This window comes from Xenopus laevis, chromosome 9_10S, assembly GCF_017654675.1.
Source record: "Xenopus laevis strain J_2021 chromosome 9_10S, Xenopus_laevis_v10.1, whole genome shotgun sequence".
NCBI classification, from domain to species: domain Eukaryota; kingdom Metazoa; phylum Chordata; class Amphibia; order Anura; family Pipidae; genus Xenopus; species Xenopus laevis.
In genome coordinates this window covers 101263649-101284305 of record NC_054388.1, presented here as the reverse complement: position 1 = coordinate 101284305, position 20657 = coordinate 101263649, and the positions used below count along the sequence as shown (strand labels likewise).

At 41.4% G+C, this 20657-nt stretch overlaps 1 protein-coding gene and 1 long non-coding RNA gene across 3 annotated transcripts in view; one reads left to right on the top strand and one right to left on the bottom strand.

Annotated features, from left to right (window-relative positions):
• Window positions 1–13566: 13566 nt before the first annotated feature.
• LOC121399087 lies at window positions 13567–15279 on the bottom strand. The gene is made up of 2 exons (XR_005964743.1): window positions 14385–15279; window positions 13567–14268 (listed from the first exon to the last, which is right to left on the bottom strand). It is a non-coding gene; the product is annotated as an uncharacterized LOC121399087 (long non-coding RNA).
• Window positions 15280–20096: 4817 nt separating this feature from the next.
• LOC446267 (sarcalumenin) overlaps window positions 20097–20657 on the top strand; it is a 39797-nt gene continuing 39236 nt past the window's right edge. For both annotated transcript variants that reach the window (XM_018239252.2, XM_018239251.2), the window contains exon 1: window positions 20097–20198. In XM_018239252.2, coding sequence (XP_018094741.1) covers window positions 20138–20198 — 61 coding nt within the window. In that variant the 5' untranslated portion in view covers window positions 20097–20137. The remainder of the gene's footprint in view (window positions 20199–20657) is intronic.

Sequence of the window (20657 nt, the reverse complement as noted above, 5' to 3'; positions counted from 1 at the left end):
TCTGTATACATTAGGACAACTCCAAAAGTAGTGAAATAAGTCTTTTTGTTGCTTACATTTCGGACAATGGTTTTTTTTTTGGTGGTGGGGTCGGGGATGGGGTTGGCGGGTCAGGGGTGGGGTCGGCGGTGGGGTCAGCGGGGTTGGAGGGGTCGGCAGCAAGTTTGGACGTACCGGCATCCTTTATGGGGTCCAGGAGTACTGAATATAGTGGGTCTAGTGGGGCACTGGTAGGCAGTTTCATTATGGTAAGTGTTGGACTGGACCACTGAGATCCCAGGAAAACTCCAGTTGGGCCCAGGTGTCAGTAGCCTGACACCTGGGCCCAACTCACCCACTAGTCTTGGATGACCATTCCCATTTCTGTTTGAGAACTAAGAACTAAGATGAAGGGAAGGGTATATGATAGAAACCAAGAAGAAAGCCGAAGCAAAGAGAGTGGGTCTCTGTAGTAAAAGGTTTTTGCCTATTGCAGCCCAGTCCACCATTCATTATGTTTATGAAAAATGTCCTAAAATGACTTTGCACGGTAACGTCTACTTTACTTTACACTTCTTACTGGGATATATTTCACTGATATTAATTTCAAAATGTTGTCAGCAAATTGTCAGTACTAAAAGTGACCAGCAGGGAGCAGCCTCATTACATGAAACATGATCACTGCAAGCTTCCCAGAGCTTTCCTCCTACCTTCATATAACACACCTCTGTTGTACTGCAAGACTGCTTTTGTGTTCTGTTGTGCAATGTGTATCAGCAGTATTGGCTCTTCTCATAACTGGTCCACCTGTGTCCATTCAAAGGAACCGGTGTTACCAAAATAGAAAAAGCTGCTGTAAAAAATGATGGTCCGAGTGGTCTTCTACAGAAAGCTGCACGTTTCATATTGTATATAAATATATAAAAAAGAGAAACTCACCAGTAATTAAAATGTATAGTATGAAAGGGTTAATACTTAACACAAGGGGGGCTCATTTATCAAATCAAATTAATCAAATCTGGACAAATTTCCCCTTGGGCAGTAACCCAAAGCAACCAATTAGTGCTTGGCTTTTTTCATGCAGCTGCAGGTAGAACAATGAATTCAACCATCTGATTGGTTGCCATGGGTAACTGCCCACGGGCAAATTTGCCCAGTGTTGATATATGACCTGTACTATGTTTAATGAGATTTAGTTGTTTTGGGCATTTCAACATGCAGCATATATGGGGGCCCAAAAGATGTGACCATAACAATGCAGCTTGGAGAGAGGCCAAAGTGCCTCCCCAACTCTAAACCAATGGCCTCCCCAGTTCTAAGCCAAACGACCTCCCCAGTTCTAAGCCAAACTGCCTCCCCAATTCAAAGCTAAACTGCCTCCCTAATTCTAAGCTAAACTGACTCCCCAATTCTAAACCAAATGGCCTCCCCAATTCTAAACCAAACGGCCTCCCCAGTTCTAAGCCAAACTGCCTCCCCAATTCTAAGCCAAACTGCCTCCCCAATTCTAAGCTAAACTGCCTCCCCAATTCTAAGCTAAACTGCCTCCCCAATTCTAAGCTAAACTGCCTCCCCAGTTCTAAGCTAAACTGCTTCCCAGTTCTAAGCTAAACTGCCTCCCCAATTCTAAGCCAAACTGCCTCCCCAATTCTAAACTAAACTGCCTCCCCAGTTCTAAGCCAAACTGCCTCCCCAATTCTAAGCCAAACTGCCTCCCCAATTCTAAGATAAACTGCCTCCCCAGTTCTAAGCTAAACTGCCTCCCCAATTCTAAGCCAAACTGCCTCCCCAATTCTAAGCTAAACTGCCTCCCCAATTCTAAGCTAAACTGCTTCCCCAGTTCTAAGCTAAACTGCCTCCCCAATTCTAAGCCAAACTGCCTCCCCAATTCTAAGCTAAACTGCCTCCCCAGTTCTAAGCTAAACTGCCTCCCCAGTTCTAAGCCAAACTGCCTCCCCAATTCTAAGCCAAACTGCCTCCCCAATTCTAAGCTAAACTGCCTCCCCAGTTCTAAGCTAAACTGCCTCCCCAGTTCTAAGCCAAACTGCCTCCCCAATTCTAAGCCAAACTGCCTCCCCAGTTCTAAGCCAAACTGCCTCCCCAATTCTAAGCCAAACTGCCTCCCCAATTCTAAGATAAACTGCCTCCCCAGTTCTAAGCCAAACGGCCTCCCCAGTTCTAAGTAGGGAAGCACCGAATCCAGGATTTGGTTTGGGATTCGGCCAGGATTCTGCCTTTTTCAGCAGGATTTGGATTCGGCCGAACCGAATCCGAATCCTAATTTGCATATGCAAACTATGGGTGGGGAAGGAAATCGCGTGACTTTTTGTCACAAAACAAGGAAGTAAAAAATGTTTCCCCTTCCTACCCCTAATATGCATATGCAAATTAGGGTTCGGTATTCAGCCAAATCTTTCTCAAAGGATTCAGGGTTTCGGTCGAATCCAAAATAGTGGATTCGGTGCATTCCCAGTTCTAAGCCAAACGGCCTCCCCAGTTCTAAGCTAAACTGACTCCCCAGTTCTAAGCTAAACTGACTCCCCAGTTCTAAGCTAAACTGACTCCCCAGTTCTAAGCTAAACTGACTCCCCAGTTCTAAGCTAAACTGACTCCCCAGTTCTAAGCCAAACTGCAGCAGGTCACATGCAATAAAGATTCCTTGGACTTATCAGCTGCAATTCATGTGCTGAGTATGATGGAGCAGACACTCAATGAACAGTCCATCAGTGGCAGAGAAATAAGATAAACGTGGACAGGGCCGGATTTACATAGCGGGCGCCCCTAGGCCCACTGCCATTTGTCGCCCCTGTTCCCTCCCCTTTATTCGTGCAAATTTTCATGATCTGGACCGGAGCAATGGGGATTGGTGCACGGGAAATTTAAAAAATGATTGTATCTTCAGCACATCCCCAGTGTTTCTGAACCAATGTGGGTGTGGTTGGGCAGCATGCCGCCCCCCTAAAATCCTGCCACCCTAGGCCCGGGCCTAGGTGGCCTTTCCACAAATCCGGGCCTGAACGTGGATTTCTTTGGTACCAGCAAACAGAGGTAGCCTTGCGTGTTGAACACATTATCAGCTAATGATAAGCCTTTGATTAAAGACACAGAGATATAGAGATAAAGATGGGGGATATTTATCAAAGAGCGAAGTTAATGGTGAAGTTCCGCCACTAGAGTGAAATTCCGCCACTTCCCATTCATTTCTATGGGATTTTTAAAGGCGTATTTATCAAAGGGTGAACTTTCACTTTCACCCATTGATAAATATGCCTTTCAAAATCCCATAGAAATTAATGGAAAGTGGCGGAATTTCACTCTAGGGGCGAAACTTCACTCTTTGATAAATTTACCCCTTCGTTTCATACAATTTTTGTACCATCTGTGGGCTTAGAATAATCGTCTAGACAATTTTCATATGGCGATTGGTCGTTTAATTAATCAAACAAAAAAATTTGTCGGGTAAATGTTATCTTTGCACATATCTGACGGTATCCATGGGCGACTATTTCTTAGACATGACTTTTGTACAATTGCTGTCTCTTTAATGGCCACAACATCTGATTCATTTTTCCTACTTTAACCCTACAATTTATATCTCAATGTTTAATCTCAGGTCATTGCTTAAAACGTTAATTGTACAAGAAATAAAATCGAAATGTCTGTGGTCAACTTTAGTGTTCACAAACACATAATGAGTAAGGTCACCTCTGTTTGCTGGTACCAAATTAATCCACATTCATTTTTTGCTGCATTTTGAACAGGATTGGATTTCGACCTTGGATGCCCCTGGGCTGCAGGGTCCTAGCACCAGACTCACTCGGAAGCGCATATCTCCCAACACTAGGGAAATGTAAAGAGGGACAAAAACATCAGGCGCATGTAGTGCAGCAAACTTTTTGACCAGGCCCATTTTGTGGCCACGCCCCCTAAATACCATGTCTATTTTACAAAATTTGGAAATATGAAAGTTTGAACACATTTCTGTGAGTTGTCGGGCCATGTTTTGCTTATCTTATTAGTTACAATTGTATCTCTGCTGATCTTAAATTGTTACAAATGTATCAAAGTGCAGGTGCTGAGTGTTCTGGGTGCTCTGCCAAGAAGCCTCTTATAGTAATTAAGTTTCAGAAGCGTTATATCTTTTTCTGGCATCAATGGAGGAGATCAAAGAGAAACTCTGGATGTTTCAGTAAGAAAACTGGGACTGTGGGCTGAACTATCAAAATCGGAACTGTCCCTAGGCTCGGGCCTTTGTGACCTCGCCACAAATCCGGGCCTGATTTTGAATGGACTGGATGTGTTTATCCAAAATGAATGTTATAGCTCTCATTATCATCATTTTAATATAATTTGGCCCTTGCACATGTACTGTATTAAATAATGCTGCTTTACTGGAGAATCTACTAAAACAAAACTACTATGGAAAACACTGTATATATGATCCCCTTGTGTGGGTCTTCTCCCCTCCCCGATCTGCAGTTGGCCTGAAAGCATAGGAGCTAATCCCAAACTGTCTATGGGGTAGGGGCATTCCGCATCTCTAGAAACAGAAAGAGAGGCAACAGCTGCCCCCACAGAGGGGGTCTGAGATTGGGATAAATATGGCAACTTTGTGTGTCAGCAGTGACAGGATTTCAAGGCAGACTAAACGTAGCTATTTATATGAGCCACACGTGCAATTGCAATTCATGAAGGGAGGACAGTGGGTCGTGGGGAGGTGTCAGCTCACACACAAAATATCATTGTTACTCAATGTGAATCTGGACCACTGATTAGAACATCAGAGATATGATATGCTGTATAGAACAAATGAAAATAATAAAATACTCTTTGTTCATGAATCATTGTACACAACACATACATATTCCGCAGTGCTTTTCAGAGATTATACATCTTTCACTTGTCAACGTGCTGTAGAAGTCAATGGGAGCTGAGCAGATCCTATTGCACCGCTTTAAAGTGGACCCGTCACCCAAAAAAAGTATTTCAAATCCTATTTTATCAGGATGTCAGTCAAGCAAAATAAACTTTAATTACACTGTATATATTATATAAAAATTGTTTCCATCAGTGCGGGAACTCAAAATTATAGCAAGCAGGCAGGAGCCATTTTGCGGACACTGTTACAAAGACAAGCCTTTTATCATCTCAGAATCTTGTTTGTGCACCAGAATGGGGGACCTGATGTCCATCCCCATGCCCTGGCTACACAATCAAATGTTTAAGAGAACTGGGGGAATGTGAGGAGAGCAGTGACATCTAGGAAGTGCTGAATGGAAAGTGAATGTAATTGCTTGCCCCGCCTCTATGCCTAGGCATAGAGGAGGGGCAGGAAATATTTGATTGACAGCTGAGATTTTTAAACGAGTTTACAAAAGCTATGAATGCTTTAATAAAAAAAAGAATTTGGATTTCATGTTTAATTTGAAAAGGACTTTAATTATACAGCTTTTTATGTCTGGGTGACAGGTCCACTTTAAATCAATTCAGACTTTTAGCGGTTGTCAGATTTTGTTTTCACTAGGAATTGTTTTCAGATTTTCTTCCAGCACCGCTCAGGACTTTTTACAATTGGATCTTTTCACACTTCAATAACAATTGTTAGTTTTAGAGTTTAGTTGTGGTTTCCAAAACCTCTAAATCCACCAAATTTGACTTTTAATAAATAAGCTTCCATGTGTCAGCCATTTTGAAAGATCGGCCTGTGTTTGTGTGATGAAAGGATACATTCGGGCTAGTGATGTGCGGGCTGACCTGGTACCCGCGGGTTCGGGTCGACCTCACAGTGCTCCTCGCGGGTGGTGGCCGGGTGCGGGTTGAGCTCTTCTCCTGCTCCGCCAGGTCTGGATTGAGAATTAAAATAGGCCCTGGCATTTCAGTTACACAGAGGCCCAATCAGCCCACACAGAGGCCCAAACAGCCCCCACTAGCCCACTAAATACTGACTTTCAATGGGAGCTTATAGCAGCCCCTCTGGCATTTGCCAGAACCCACAGATTGCCAGTCCGGGCCTGCCGCCCGCCACCTTCAAATGCATCCGAATTCCGGGTTCCGGTTTTATAGTCTCACGTCTGCTCACCCCGCCCCTTTTGTGACGTCATTGGTCTACAAAAGGACCCCCGGAAGCGGATGCGGGTCATAGCAGGGCGCACATCACTAATTCGGGCCCTCTCCAACCCCTAAAACCACATAGAAAATTAAAGGAAAACGATACCACCGAAGAATGTAGGTCTTAATTGCATAAAACAGCTCATGTGTAAACCCTGCTTCAGGTAAATAAACCATTTTCTTAATAATATACTTTTTTAGTAGTATGTGCCACTGGGTAATCCTAAATAGAAAACTGCCATTTTAGAAAAATAAGGGCCGCCCCCCGGGATCCTAACGATGCATATGGGGCACAAAAACAAATCAAAGAAACCATACATATTAGGTCACATGAACCAGTTAATGTAATAAAATGCACTATGTTTGCCCAGGAGCAGTAACCCATAGCAACCAATGCGATGTTTGCTTTCTAACAGGTGACCAGTAAATGCTACCTGCTGATTGGTTACTATGGGTTACTGCTCCTGGGCAAACTTAGAGCATTTTATTACATAACCCTTAGGGGCAAATTCACTAACAGGCGAAAATTCGCTTCGCGCACATCGCAACACTTTGGCAGGAGTAATTTCACCTGGACAACGCTAATTCACGAAGATCCGAAGTTGCGCTCAGGGTACCAAACGGTGGTGAAATTACGCCAGTGAAATCACTCTCAGCAGTTTGAAGTTATGCTAGCGTTGGCTAATTAGCATACGGCGTGCAGTTAAAGTACAATGGCCGTATATGCTGCAGCAAATTCGCCTGGCGTTAGATTGCGATGTTGCACCAGAGTCTATCTCCTTGGCGAAATTATGCCAGCGAATTTACGCCAGCTACCGTTAGTAAATTGGTGAAGTGACTAAATGATTTCATGCTGGTGAATTGTCGCCAGAGTTAGCCACTTCGCCCTTTAGTAAATTTCCCCCTAAAGTTCTGTCTTTACTTTCAGACTTCTTCCTGTTACCAGAGCTGCAGCATTTCTGGTCAGGTGATCTCCGAGGCAGCACAATAAATGGTGGGTCAAGGGAAAATATGTATAAGGGCAATATTTACTTAAAATATAAATAAATATAAATGAATAAAAAAATATCTATAAAAAAAAGAGCATACCACTTATCAGGTCTTTAAAAAGGGGGCTTGAAATAAAACAATTTTGTCACCTGATGAGTGCTATCCTCTTCCTATTTTCTTCTACACTGATTATTCACCAATATCCAGGCACTTGATTTTTAGTGGTGTGTGTGCTCCAAGACAGGACAGGGGTACTCTTCATAAACTCTCTAGGCTTTTTCATAGTCTGTGAGGAGATTTACCATAAACATGTGTATTGTATCAGACAAAGGGCGGCTTCTTATGTCAATATTTTAAAGTTTTACAACAGGTGGTACATTATTACCTAAACATCCGTCTCCTTCAGGATCTGAGATGTTGCTTTGGCCCCTTGAGAATACAGTCTCATTTTAAGAGTCAAACTATTTGTACATACAAGGGATAATTCACCCCCTACTAGAAAGCTTAAGGATATGACACTGCGGAGTTCCTTGACCATACAAAGGCATAAGGCCAAAGGCCTAGGGTTGGCACCTGTTTGTTTTTGAACTGGACAGCTCACTTTTCTAGGGGCTAAAAACTGCCTGTCTGTGTTTCAGCCTTGTGTAACCGGACCAAAATTGACTAATCACAGCCTACTGACATCATAAAATCACCCTTGAACTTCACAAATCAGCCCCCTAATATCATGACCCCTCCAACAATATCATTGGTCCTCCTAAGTTTATTAGCTTGGTGATAACACCTATAAGGGCCCTAGTAACACAATAAATCCAGCACCACTCCGATATGTGATTCAATTGTTTATTCGTGCCATTAGCAAAGCGATGTTTCGGGCTATTCCAGCACGAATAAACAATTGAATCACATATCGGAGTGCTGCTGGATTTATTGTTTTACTGTGGATATATTCCTTGGCAGAGAGGAACATAGCTGTGCACCCGATGCTTCAAAAGGCGATTCAGTGTGAGTGTGGCACCTTTAATGATTTGACTATATTACCTATAAGGGCCCTAATCCTTTACTCACCTATAGGTGCAGAGTAAGCGCAGTGGAGCTCATGGGCGCTATCCTCTGGTTCTTTGGAAAGCAAGCAATGTATTGGCGCATGTGCGGTTGGATCAATCTTCCGGTTCGTAGCAACTGTGCATGTGCCAAAAGTGACAGAAATTGCCAAAGGGAAGGAAGAGGAAACAAAGAATACTGAAGAGTTGGAAGATGGTGCCCATGAGCTCTGCAGCGCTTATTCTGCACTGATAGGTGAGTAAAGGATTAGGGGGATTTATCACCTATTCGGGGGGGGGGAGCAGGGAGGGGACTATGTAGGGTTCAGGGTAGGGGTTTTTATTAGTGGAGTGTTGAGTTCTCTTTTAATATAAAAGTAAGGTCTCTGACTGCCTTCTCCATGCATGCTCTAGGCAAGTCCTCTATTGAGCTGTGTTTTGGAAATTCAGTTCAGTAGCAGAAAGAGGACTCGCCTAGTTGCATGTAAGTGACAATGGCAGATTAATGAGTTGTGAAGCCCCTAGTCTACATTCACAAACACCCATTCTAGGCTACTGCTGGGTCTGGACATGTGCAGATCCCCCCCTGAGCTCTCTATGCTGAGTTGGTGGATGTCACTGGATCTGACCCTTCAGGGCACACGCACCTTGCCTGCCTTCTTCTCCCAGTAGGTGCACCCGACTGGACCCAGCAGAGCAAATAAAAAGAAAAGAAAATAGAAGTTATAATTGAAAAAAAGCTGGATGGGTCCCTGATCCCACTGGGCCCCTATGCTATAGTCCAGGGGAGCCTGTGCAGAAATTGGCCCCTGATAATTGATAGGAGATAGAAATGTATTTTAAAAAAAGGCAATAAGACCCTTACTTTTTTTAATAATGCCCCTGAACCTCCTGGCTCTTCTGTATAATCTAGGAGGGCTTGCTAGTCCATGGGCTAGAGTCCTGTGTGGAATGAATTTATAAAACCCGGACCTGACCCCGAACTGCAACCCGCATATTTACCCACTTTGATCTGCTACCCAACCCCAACCAGCAAATGCCTTATCCGCAACCCGATCTCCAACCCGCCGACTACCATTAAACAGGAAGTGATGTTGCTGCAAACCTGGAATTGACATCATCAAAAGTAGTTGGGGTTAGAAAAAAGCCCAGTGACCAAATCATCATCATCATTTATTTATATAGCGCTGTCAAGATACGCAGTGTAGTTTCTATGCAATTCTCTACTAATATAAACAGCTTCCATCTCTCCCTGACAACTGGTAGCTCTTGCAAACAGATAAACACAGGCTTAAAGCAAAGAGCAGATCATGATGGACTGGGGGTTGAGGTTTTGGGAACTTTTGCCTTATCCTTCATTCACATGCAGCAAACATAATATAAAGCTACTTAAAGAGACAGCTGGAAACACAAACTTATAAATAAACGTGTTATGGACCATGTACAGCACCATTAGTAGACTGGCCTTGTGTGGTGCAAAAAGGTATGGGTGTTACAAAGCTGCCAAAGCTAGTGACAATACTACAAGATACAATTACTAGAGGCTACATTTGTAAATATTCCCTAGACTTTTAATATTTCCCATTAGCAATTCATCCACCATGGAAAACAGCAGGCATTCAACCCAAATATCAAGCATTCAATTCAAATAACAACCAATATGCCTTAATACTGTACCCTACCCCTACTTAAAGTTTCCAGTTGTCTGATGGGAATCTTGGGCGGTATCTGGTTTGGATGCTTCCTTGTTCTCCAAGATACTTCTGGAAATCTTGCCTAAAGGCTACAAGAGTATTATTTGGATGGAAACCCAATATGAAGACCAATAAGGGTGCGATCAGGATAGCTGCAACAACATTGTCATATATTTGTAACTATGAGATGAGTTCAGCCATGCTTGCTGCCCTTAAAGGGATAGTTAATAGTGCTGCTCCAGCAGAATTCTGCACTGAAATCCATTTCTAAAAAGGGCAAACAGATTTTTTTATATTCAATTTTGAAATCTGACATGGGGCTAGACATATTGTCAGTTTCTCAGCAGCCCCAGTCATGTGACTTGTGCCTGCACTTTAGGATGGAATTACTTTCTGGCAGGCTGGTTTTTCTCCAACTAAATGTAACTGAATGTGTCTCAGTGGGACTTGGCTTTTACTATTTAGTGCTGTTCTTACATCTTCCAGGGAGCTGTTATCTTGTGTTAGGGAGCTGCTATCTGGTTACCTTCCCATTGTTCTATTGTTAGGCTGCTGGGGGGGGGGAGGGAAGGGGCAATATCACTCCAACTTGCAGTACAGCAGTAAAGAGTGATTGAAGTTTATCAGAGCACAAGTCACATGACTGGAGGCAGCTGGGAAATTGACAATATGTCTAGCCTCATGTCAGATTTAAAAATTGAATATAAAAAAATCTGTTTGCTCTTTTGAAAAATGGATTTCAGTGCAGAATTCTGCTGGAGCAGCGCTAATAACTGATGCGTTTTGAAAAAAACATGTTTTCCCATGACAGTATCCCTTTAACAACAAGCTATACCCTCATACTTTAACAGTTCTTTAAAGAAAACATTATATAGACCATATAGACCCAAAACATCTTACTAAACATTTTTTTTTTTTCAATTGTCTAACTTACGGGATTTCTATTTTAATTTGCATTTCTTGAAATTGCATTTGACACAGGGCTTGAGGCAATGGCTAAGAAAAGAAAGTCTTCAGGCATTTCTTTATAGAACCCAGATGTCTTCAGTGTTTGTTAGGAAACGCTGGCAGAGGCACCAACTGAAATCATCAGTTGTCCAGCCCGGGCACTTGTGAAACCTTTACTTCATTGTAAGTGTATTTCAGCAGGGCAGATTACATTACAGTTTTGAAGGCTGTTTTGGCAGATGAAATATCCCTTTTGGCAGTGGTTCCCAAACTGTGTCTGGACTCCCTAGGTTGACCCAAAGCCTTAGCCTGAAGGGCCCAGACGGAATGCTATATATAGTGAGATTTGCTGAAAATGTTTATTTGTTATCTTGGATACTCCTGGCAGTGCAGCTTGATGGTCAATTAGAGTCAGATTTGTGAGGAACACTTAGGGGTTATTTATTAAAGTCCGAATGCCAAAAAGTCAAACAATTTTTTTTTGACTATAAAATCTGAATTTTCAGTGGAAAAAAAAACCTCAAATTTTTTGTGATTTATTATACCCCGAGAATGAAAAAAGTCAGAATCGAATATCCAGCATCTCAGACCTGCCGAAGTTGAATATAAGTCAATGGGAGATTTCCTGATCTGCGCTGGGTTTCATGCAAAAATCTGAAGATTTTGTTGTTTTCGGGCAAAAATCTGAAAAATCTGAAAAATTTGTACGATTCGAATTTTCCAACTGTTTTTTCGGGTTTTTTCCCGCACCGAATTTTTTTCGGTTAAATGTATTGATAAGTAAGGGGAAATAACCTGTGCGGATTTGGTTGGAGTATATTTCAGAAAATAATGAAATAAGTTTGGATTTTATAAATAACCCACTTAAGGTGGCCATACAGAGGCAGATTAAAGATGCCGATATCATAATGGGAATGCCCACCCTTCAATCTCTCTCTCTTTCTTTACTTTCTTCCTTCTTACTTGTTTTATGTTTATAAAATCAATAAAAATAATCTTTCAAAAAAAAAAAAGATGCCGATATCAGTCCTTTAGACCACTTCAGCAGCTTATCTCCGCTTGTGTGGGCTTCCAATGGGTCTCCCCCCGATTGATATCTGGCCAAAAATCGTCATATCGATCGGCAGGTTTGATTTTTCCTGCGATCAAGGACCATATCAGCTAGTTGATACGGTCCTACGACCTGTCGGCGCCAATTTCCTTCGATAATCTGACTGTTTGGCCTAGTTGCCCAGGCTTAATGTTTGGATGTAAAGGGGCCCTAGTCCTAAAAGTCAGTAAACTCAAGATGCCCAAAGTTATGGTTCTAAATGTGCAGTTTTTGGTTTCAGTATACTATGAATAATGGTCAGTTTGGGAATTTTTAATTGATTTAGAAAAATGTAGAAAGTTTTTTAGTTCAGTATGCTGAAGCTAATATTACATTTTCATTTTCGCAAAAGTTCCTCTTTAACTCATGAACATCAGAAGAACCTAGGATTCCCATTATCTATCAAGGGCAAATTTTTAGACATTTCCCAATATTTTGTTGTTGTATTTTCTTATGGGAAAAAACGCAGAGACAAAGAAACACATGTGCAATTGTCCTGAGAGTGTAAAAACATGTTTCAGCGGTTTTCACCCGGCTATGCTGATTTCCTTTCTTCAAGTGGCCCAAGAAGTGGGAATGGTTATGAATAGAGATCTCATAAGAAATAAGGTACGGGAACCAATTCCCAGAAGAAATTTAGTTGCTTCAGGAGAAAGGGGGTCAAATAAACTTCAGTTTTGGCGTTGTTCTTGGTTTTTCCATCTGCCTTATGCCCCTTCCAAGGCGTAATTGAATTAGAATATTGTATTGCAGATCTCTAGGGTGCTTACTAAATTGATATACTGTAACTTATTACTAAATATAAAAAAGGAACGTTCTACAAAAAGGCAATATGGGGTTCCGCACACTATTTATTGATTTACAGATTGGGTTCCTGTAAGACAAGACGAAGGCAAAACTTATGTGAAATTCAAAATAACTTTTTACCGATGAAGCCACTATTTGCAGCAGTGTTAGTACCAATAGCAACCAATCAGCAATTAGCTTTGACCAGGAGTAGAATTGGCAACAGAATGGATTGTCAGCTCATAAAATTTCCACCCTGATAGAGCTGGTCACGTCAAATGTGATTGACAGTCAACAATTCAGTCGCGAGTCAATAGGTCATACACAGATATGTCTCCCTGTTGGTTATCTCCCTGATTTAAGCCCCTCTCCACTAATCACCCCAAGCAGCAGGTCACACACACAGTAATTTGCACCTAATTTACCAACTCCATTGACACACAGAAGCATCACCTGAAGTGCATAAATATAGTCCGGAATAGTGGTACATCAGAGGAACTGGGGCAGGGTCATTGTTGTGATAAGCATGGTCACGGTTCCCCTCCCCGGATCACTTTAGATCAGGTTTGGCATCTCCGCAAACAGATTCACATAATGGAACCACAGTAAAAATGCAATACTGTGTGAGGAAATGGAACACCGGGCCCACCAGGCCTGATTGCCCTTCCCAGAAAAGTAGAACAGTTAAGGGAAGAACAACTTCATATTTTTTACTCATGGTTTTGGAATGAGATGTTGGAAAAGCAGGTTGTAAGGACTATGTCACCACCAAATATGCTTTACTTCTTTGTCAAATGTATTAGCCTTATATTGTCTTTTATATGTTGCTTCTCCTTATAGCAAATATGGAGTTGGAAGAATCCCTGTTAGGTTTACAGTTGCTGATTTACCAAATGATTGGTGATACCAAAAATAAAGAACAACACTGGAAGCTTAACTGCAGTTTACTGGTTTTACAAAAAAAATAATTACCATTTTACTTATGTAGCCAACAGACATAACCTCCACTGTTAACATTCACAGCAGTGTCTGAACAGTGTGCATATAATATTACTTGATATAGCCATATACTATATAGACACAATACATAACATGCTTAATAACTCACGGAATAGCAGTTAGCTTCTATTTCTTATTTCACTTAGGAAGAATTATAGATAACCCCTTTTCTTTCATTAACATATAACAATGTTCAACATTTTAATAATACAAAGTAATCCTAAAATATCTTAACAGAACCTGTGCCTACAACTTTAATATAAGAGGACAAACTGCATTAAATACTGGATTATATATTTGCATCATCACCCAGGAGCCCACTTAGTACAGTCACTTGGGTTGCGGGACCTGAATCGAATGGTTGTAAGAGGTTCCGGTTATGAGATGAGAACAGCAGGGGTTTGTGGCAGTCTTTGTGACAGAAGGAGGCACTTAATAAGTGTGGTGTCCACAATGAGTTCTTAAACCTAGTGCCTAGCAAACTTTAGTGTCCATTGAAGACTTTGGCAAAAGAATTGCTAAACTTGTCTCTGGGTAATTGGCACATTAACTGGTTCCAAGATGGGGCCATCTGAGAAGAAAAGGAAAGGATGCTGCTGGGAGGACAGTTCAAAGTTCTGGCCAGAACTGACTAAAATGCATGCATGCAAAAGAGATTAGAAGAAACCTTTATCTCATTGGACAACAAGGGTTAATGATTCCTTGATAATGTGAAGACTTGGGGTACAAGCTGGTACAGTTGCTCACCTATTATCTGGACCCATCAGGATTAGTATTCCACAGCTGCCTGAAATAATCCTCTGTCCATTGCCTGCTTCTGGTGCTGGAGGCCTCTCAGCTCTTTTACCAATGCAGTTCAATTCTGCTGCTCAGCTATTCCGGCTCTGCTCCTTTCCCTGCACAGAAACTTGTTTGCTTGTCTTTGCACTGCTGCAGTCCTGCTATCTGGTCCAGACAGTCCCTCTCTCAGGTACCTGTAACTCCTTTTATACCCTCTCAGGTCTCCAGTCACTGCTGTATCACTTCCTTTGCATGTGCTGGTCCTCAGTCTGTCCATGTGCCTCTCATCTGCTGATCACATGCAGCCTCCACAGCACTAATACTGCTCTTCCCAATGTTCAGTTTGCATTTTATAGGATGGCATGTTATACAGTACATTATTCAGTACATTTCCTGGATTAAGGCTCTGAAATATATCTGCCATTACCCACTGCTGTTCTTTACTAGGCATTAGAAAATGAAAATATGTCACAAATAACTTATAATGACTGCTTAACATTGCATGTTAAAATATACACCATTTCTGACTACAATACTGACATTTTCCTTATGTACAGTAGCTTTATCAAACAGATTTAAAAGGTAAATATACAATGGTTACATACAGATACATACTATTTGCTTTATGTTTGGCATGAGTAACACAACCTACCCCTTACAAGGTGTCCACGTACTTTTAGCCAGATAATGTAAATGCTGCCATATTGCTTGCCTCTCGTCAGTAACTAGAGTGTGCCTGACCCCCTTGCAAAAAAATCTTCAGAGGGGCCTTGCGCACTCCGATCCCCATCCTCCTGCCCACGTCATGCCCTGACTCCGCCCACATTCCACACACTCCCCTCCCGACTCTACCCACTCTCTGCCTCATGCAGGCTTGCACTCTACTTACCCACCACAGGTAAGAGAGTGGCTGGGGAGGGGGGTTCTTGTTTGCTATAGAGGAAGCAGTCCAGGCCACCCTTTTCTCAAGGCCCCCCCTGCAAATGCAGGGTCTGCTTCTTCTTTAGTTGCGCCACTGCCTCATGGTATCTATCTATCTATCCATCCATCCATCCATCCATCCATCTATCTGTCTGTCTGTCTGTCTGTCTGTCTATCTATCTATCTATTATCTATCGATCTATCATCTATCTCTCTCTATATGTATCTATATATCATATCTATCTATCTATCTATCTATCTATCTATCTCTACATCTATCTATCTATCTATCTATCTATCTATCTATCTATCTATCTATCATCTATCTCTACATCTATCTGACTGTCTGTCTATCTATCTATCTATCTATCTATCTATCTATCTATCTATCTATCTATCTATCTATCTATCTATCTATCTATCTATCTATTATCTATCTATCATCTTTCTATCTATCATCTATCTATCATCTATCTCTACATCTATCTGACTGTCTGTCTATCTATCTATCTATCTATCTATCATCTATCTCTACATCTATCTGACTGTCTGTCTATCTATCTATCTATCTATCTATCTATCTATCTATCTATCTATCTATCTATCTATCTATCTATCTATTATCTATCTATCATCTTTCTATCTATCATCTATCTATCATTTATCTCTCTCTATATGTATCTATCTATCTATCTATCTATCTATCTATCTATCTATCTATCTATCTATCTATCATCTATCTATCTATCTATCATCTATCTATCTATCTATCTATCTATCTATCTATCTATCTATCTATCTATCTATCTATCTATCTCTACATCTGTCTGTCTGTCTGTCTATCTATCTATTATCTATCGATCTATCATCTATCTCTCTCTATATGTATCTATATATCATATCTATCTATCTATCTGTCTGTCTGTCTGTCTGTCTGTCTGTCTGTCTGTCTATCTATCTATTATCTATCGATCTATCATCTATCTCTCTCTATATGTATCTATATATCATCTATATCTATCTATCTATCTATCTATCTGTCTGTCTGTCTGTCTGTCTGTCTGTCTGTCTGTCTGTCTGTCTATCTATTATCTATTGATCTATCATCTATCTCTCTCTATATGTATCTATATATCATCTATATCTATCTATCTATCTATCTATCTATCTATCTATCTATCTATCTATCTATCTACAGTATCTGTATCTATCTATAAACACACCTTGCCATTAAAGCTGATGCAGAACAAACCTGAGACCAAACACACCAGTGAACTTTAAAAATGCAATAATAATTATGAAACCTGCACCAATACTGTGACAGGAAAAAGAGCAACATCCTATGTTGAGACCTAGAATTCTTCCCCAGTGGCACTGAGAGTGGACTTGAATCAGTATACCACAGCAGAAGGGGCAGGAGCAGACTCACTGTAACTATATACAGTATAGACTCTGGTATGTGTTCATGTGACACCTAGCGGATATCCAGGATATTGAACAATTACCGTCCAATTACCCCTTAAGCCAGTGACAGCTGGAATCAATGTGCTGTAACCTTATTTGCATTCATAATGGAAATGCCTCTCATAGGAAAATGCCCTGTTATTATATTCAGTACTGCATCTTTCCTCTTGTCTCTGCACATACATGTTACATGTGCAGAACATTTCTTATCTGATTATGTTATATACTTGGAAATGCCAAGCTGATTCCCAAGGCCAGGGAGATTCAATGGAATACCATTCTTCTGTAGACTATCTCTCTAGCATGTCAATATGGCAGCTCTCCTTTTGGACATGTTTATACTGATGCTTGGAGGGCTTAGTCAGCCAGTATAGTTGTGAAACAGTTTGTTTAATCGTCGTTTTGGTGGATCCTAACAAGATGATGGGCCCAGCACCTATTTATGCCACTTGTCAAAGGCAGGGCTGGATATCAACTTGGGGCACCCTCAGGCTGGGCCACCCGCCCAACAATCATATGTGTTATTTCAGTCATGTATCCCATGTGATTATGTGTGAGTGCATTGTATGTTCCAAAAATGACTGTATATTTTATGTATGCAATTATATAATGGCAGATACTGAATAGGATCTTTTTATCTGTGGTAACTAAATTATCGTATACAGAAGATACAAATTGTAGGTTCGGTTTTAACCCGAACAGACCTGACAAGAACCGAACTGTTCGGATCAAAACCGAACCTACAATTTGTATCTTCTGTATCCCATCTGCCTGTTCGGTTTTCAGCCTTGTGAAATCTAATTATTATGATATTTACCGAGATTTTTTTTTCTGTCAACATGGCTAAGTTTTTATCAAATACAGTTTTTTTTGCAGAAAAATTTAAACCGACGTATCCTTTAGGGTTGAGAACACTTGATGTTGATTTTGCTATGATTGGTCGCTGCATGTGTCATTCACTATGTCATTCAATATGATGATGTCATTAACTTTAATCACTGAGGGTCTGGATTATGGCTGACCCTCCCATAAAAAACCTCCTTTCATGCGCATGACTATGGGGGGGGGTGCTGAGGTCCAGTGCCAAGGCAGCACCAGACCTAAGTACAGCACTGCTTGTCAGGTCTGGATCACTGTAGATTGGCGTGAGAGATTTAAGGGATACTGTCATAGGAAAAAAACATTTTTCCAAAATGAATCAGTTAATAGTGCTGCTCCAGTAGACTTCTGCACTGAAATCCATTTCTCAAAAGAGCAAACAGATTTTTTTTTTGATATTCAATTTTGAAATCTGACATGGGGTTGGACATATTGTCAATTTCCCAGCTGCCCCAAGTCATGTGACTTGTGCTCTGATAAACTTCAATCACTTTTTACTGCTGTACTGCAAGTACAGCAGCCAAACAAAAGAACAATGGGAAAGTAACCAGATAACAGCTCCCTAACATAAGATAACAGCTGCCTGGTAGATCTAAGAACAGCACTCAATAGTAATAACCCATGTCCCACTGAGACACATTCAGTTACATTGAGAAGGAAAAACAGCAGCCTGCCAGAAAGCATTTCTCTCCTAAAGTGCAGGCACAAGTCACATGACCAGGGGCAGCTGGGAAATTGACAAAATGTCTAGCCCCATGTCAGATTTCAAAATTGAATATAAAAAAATCTGTTTGCTCTTTTGAGAAATGGATTTCAGTGCAGAATTCTGCTGGAGTAGCACTATTAACTGATGCGTTTTGAAAAAAAACATGTTTTCCGATGACAGGATCCCTTTAAAAAAATCTCCTGCGCGTCCCCATTAAAAACCTGCCACCCCAGGCTTTGACCTTTGTGGCCTTCCCAGAGATCCAGACCTAGGACTGACTTCCTAGGAATGGAGGTATAACTTATAATAGAACAACAGGGATAAAGTAAGGCAAGGTGGATGCAAATGGTAAAGCTGGCTAGTGGCCTAAGTTCATTTCAGCCCCCCAAAAAAATTTGGGGGCCCCAACTGTCCATTTTATGTTATTCAGTCCGTCAATCATCACTGCCCATGTGCACTATTCCACACAAAAATGAAGCGCTCACCTCCGTTTCTTTTCCCTTGCGACCAGGTGCTTAGCAGTCAATTACCCAATCTGCCATGAGTTAATCAAGTCATATGTAGAACTGTAGTGTAGATGTGGAACAGATCCAAGGCGGCAGTCAAACTGCAAAAAATCCATTTATTGGGGAGTGTACAACATGTTTCGGGACAAGCCCTTTATCAAGTGTCAAGTCATATCCAATGTCCACCAGACCGCAGCACACTGACAAATTGTTTCCGTGAAGTTTGTGATTTATTGGCTCATTATCACGTTTCGAGTCTCACAGGACCCTTTATCAAGCCTTGATAAAGGGTCCTGTGAGACTCGAAACGTTTCATTTTTGTCTACCGATAATGAGCCAATAAATCACAGAACTTCATGGAAACAATTTGTCAGTGTGCTGCGGTCTGGTGGACATTGCATATGCCCATGTGCATTAGTGATGGGCGAATCTGTCCTTTCGATTTGCCTAAAAGTTTGTGAAACTCCGAAAAAATTTGCGAAAATTTGCAAAACGTATTGAAGTCAATGGGCGTCAAAATTATTTTGACGTGCGTCAATTTTTATGTGCGTGGCAATTTTTACACGTGCCACTTTTTTTGTCGAAATGCATTAAAGTCAATGGCCGTCAAAATTATTTTGAGGCGCGACAATTTTTACACGCCCAACTTTTTTGTTGCAGCGAATTTTTTCGCGGGAGGATTTTTGTAGCAGTTTTGCAGAACAATTCGCAGGTGGCAAAATGCGGAAATTCACCTTGAATCCATGCCTGTCGAATAAATTCACCCATCACTAATGGGCCTAGAATAAAGGCGCCGTCACATACACACTAAAGTGGGTTTTCTGGGAGTTGTAGTTGATGCACCAAAACTAGTAGCACCAATTTAATACAAAGTCTCTTTTACTCAGAGACCTACCACTACAAAGGATGCCCACCATCCAGTGCAAACCCCATAGCAAGCAGTCAGAACTGATCTAATTAAGTCAGGGCTTCATCCATACACAGCATTAGCTTAATCTACACCTAATATTAGTGGTGCTGTGTTTATTTGCATATAATGCTATGTATATGGCTCTGTGTGGCTGCCCTGAATTCCTGACTAGGGTCACAAATGGTGAGATCTGTCTGTGTCAATGAGTTGTGGCCACCTGTGTGACAGTTTGTGACGTGTGTGACAGTTTGTGTGTGTGTGACCACCGCACCCCTCACTGTCAGCTGTTGTATATATAGAGGAGCCAACCATCCCATATTTCTTGGCTGCCACCATGAGAGGACCAGGGTTATTCTGCTGCTGCCTGACAGCTCTTCTGCTGCTTGGGGGTGCAGGTAGGAACTCCCCCTTTTATCATTCATTCCTTTTTCATACGAAAGAAAATTAAAAAAAAAATTCTCAGCACTGTGGTTTCAAAACGTTAAAGCAGAGGGATAGTGTGGGTGATTGGAAGGGGTGAGCATGGAGCTTTCTGCTGAGATGAATCAGTCTTGTGTCAAGAAGTTGTAGTATTTTGGGGTGCAGGGGGATTTCTACTGAGCAGTGTATGTGTGTGTGTGTGTATACCTGTGTATAATGGGTCGTTTTTTAAATTAATAATCCATCAGTGTGCAACATGTGGCCCTCCAGCTTTTGTTAAACTGCAATACTCAGCATCCCCAGTACAGCCCTCAGGTCTACACTTGTAGTTCAGTAGGCAGAAGGCTGCATTTGGGACGCCTCTAGTTTACATACAGAGAACAGCTGGTGCATAATACAAAAAATACTTGTGGTCTTAGCATGGGGGCTCACCA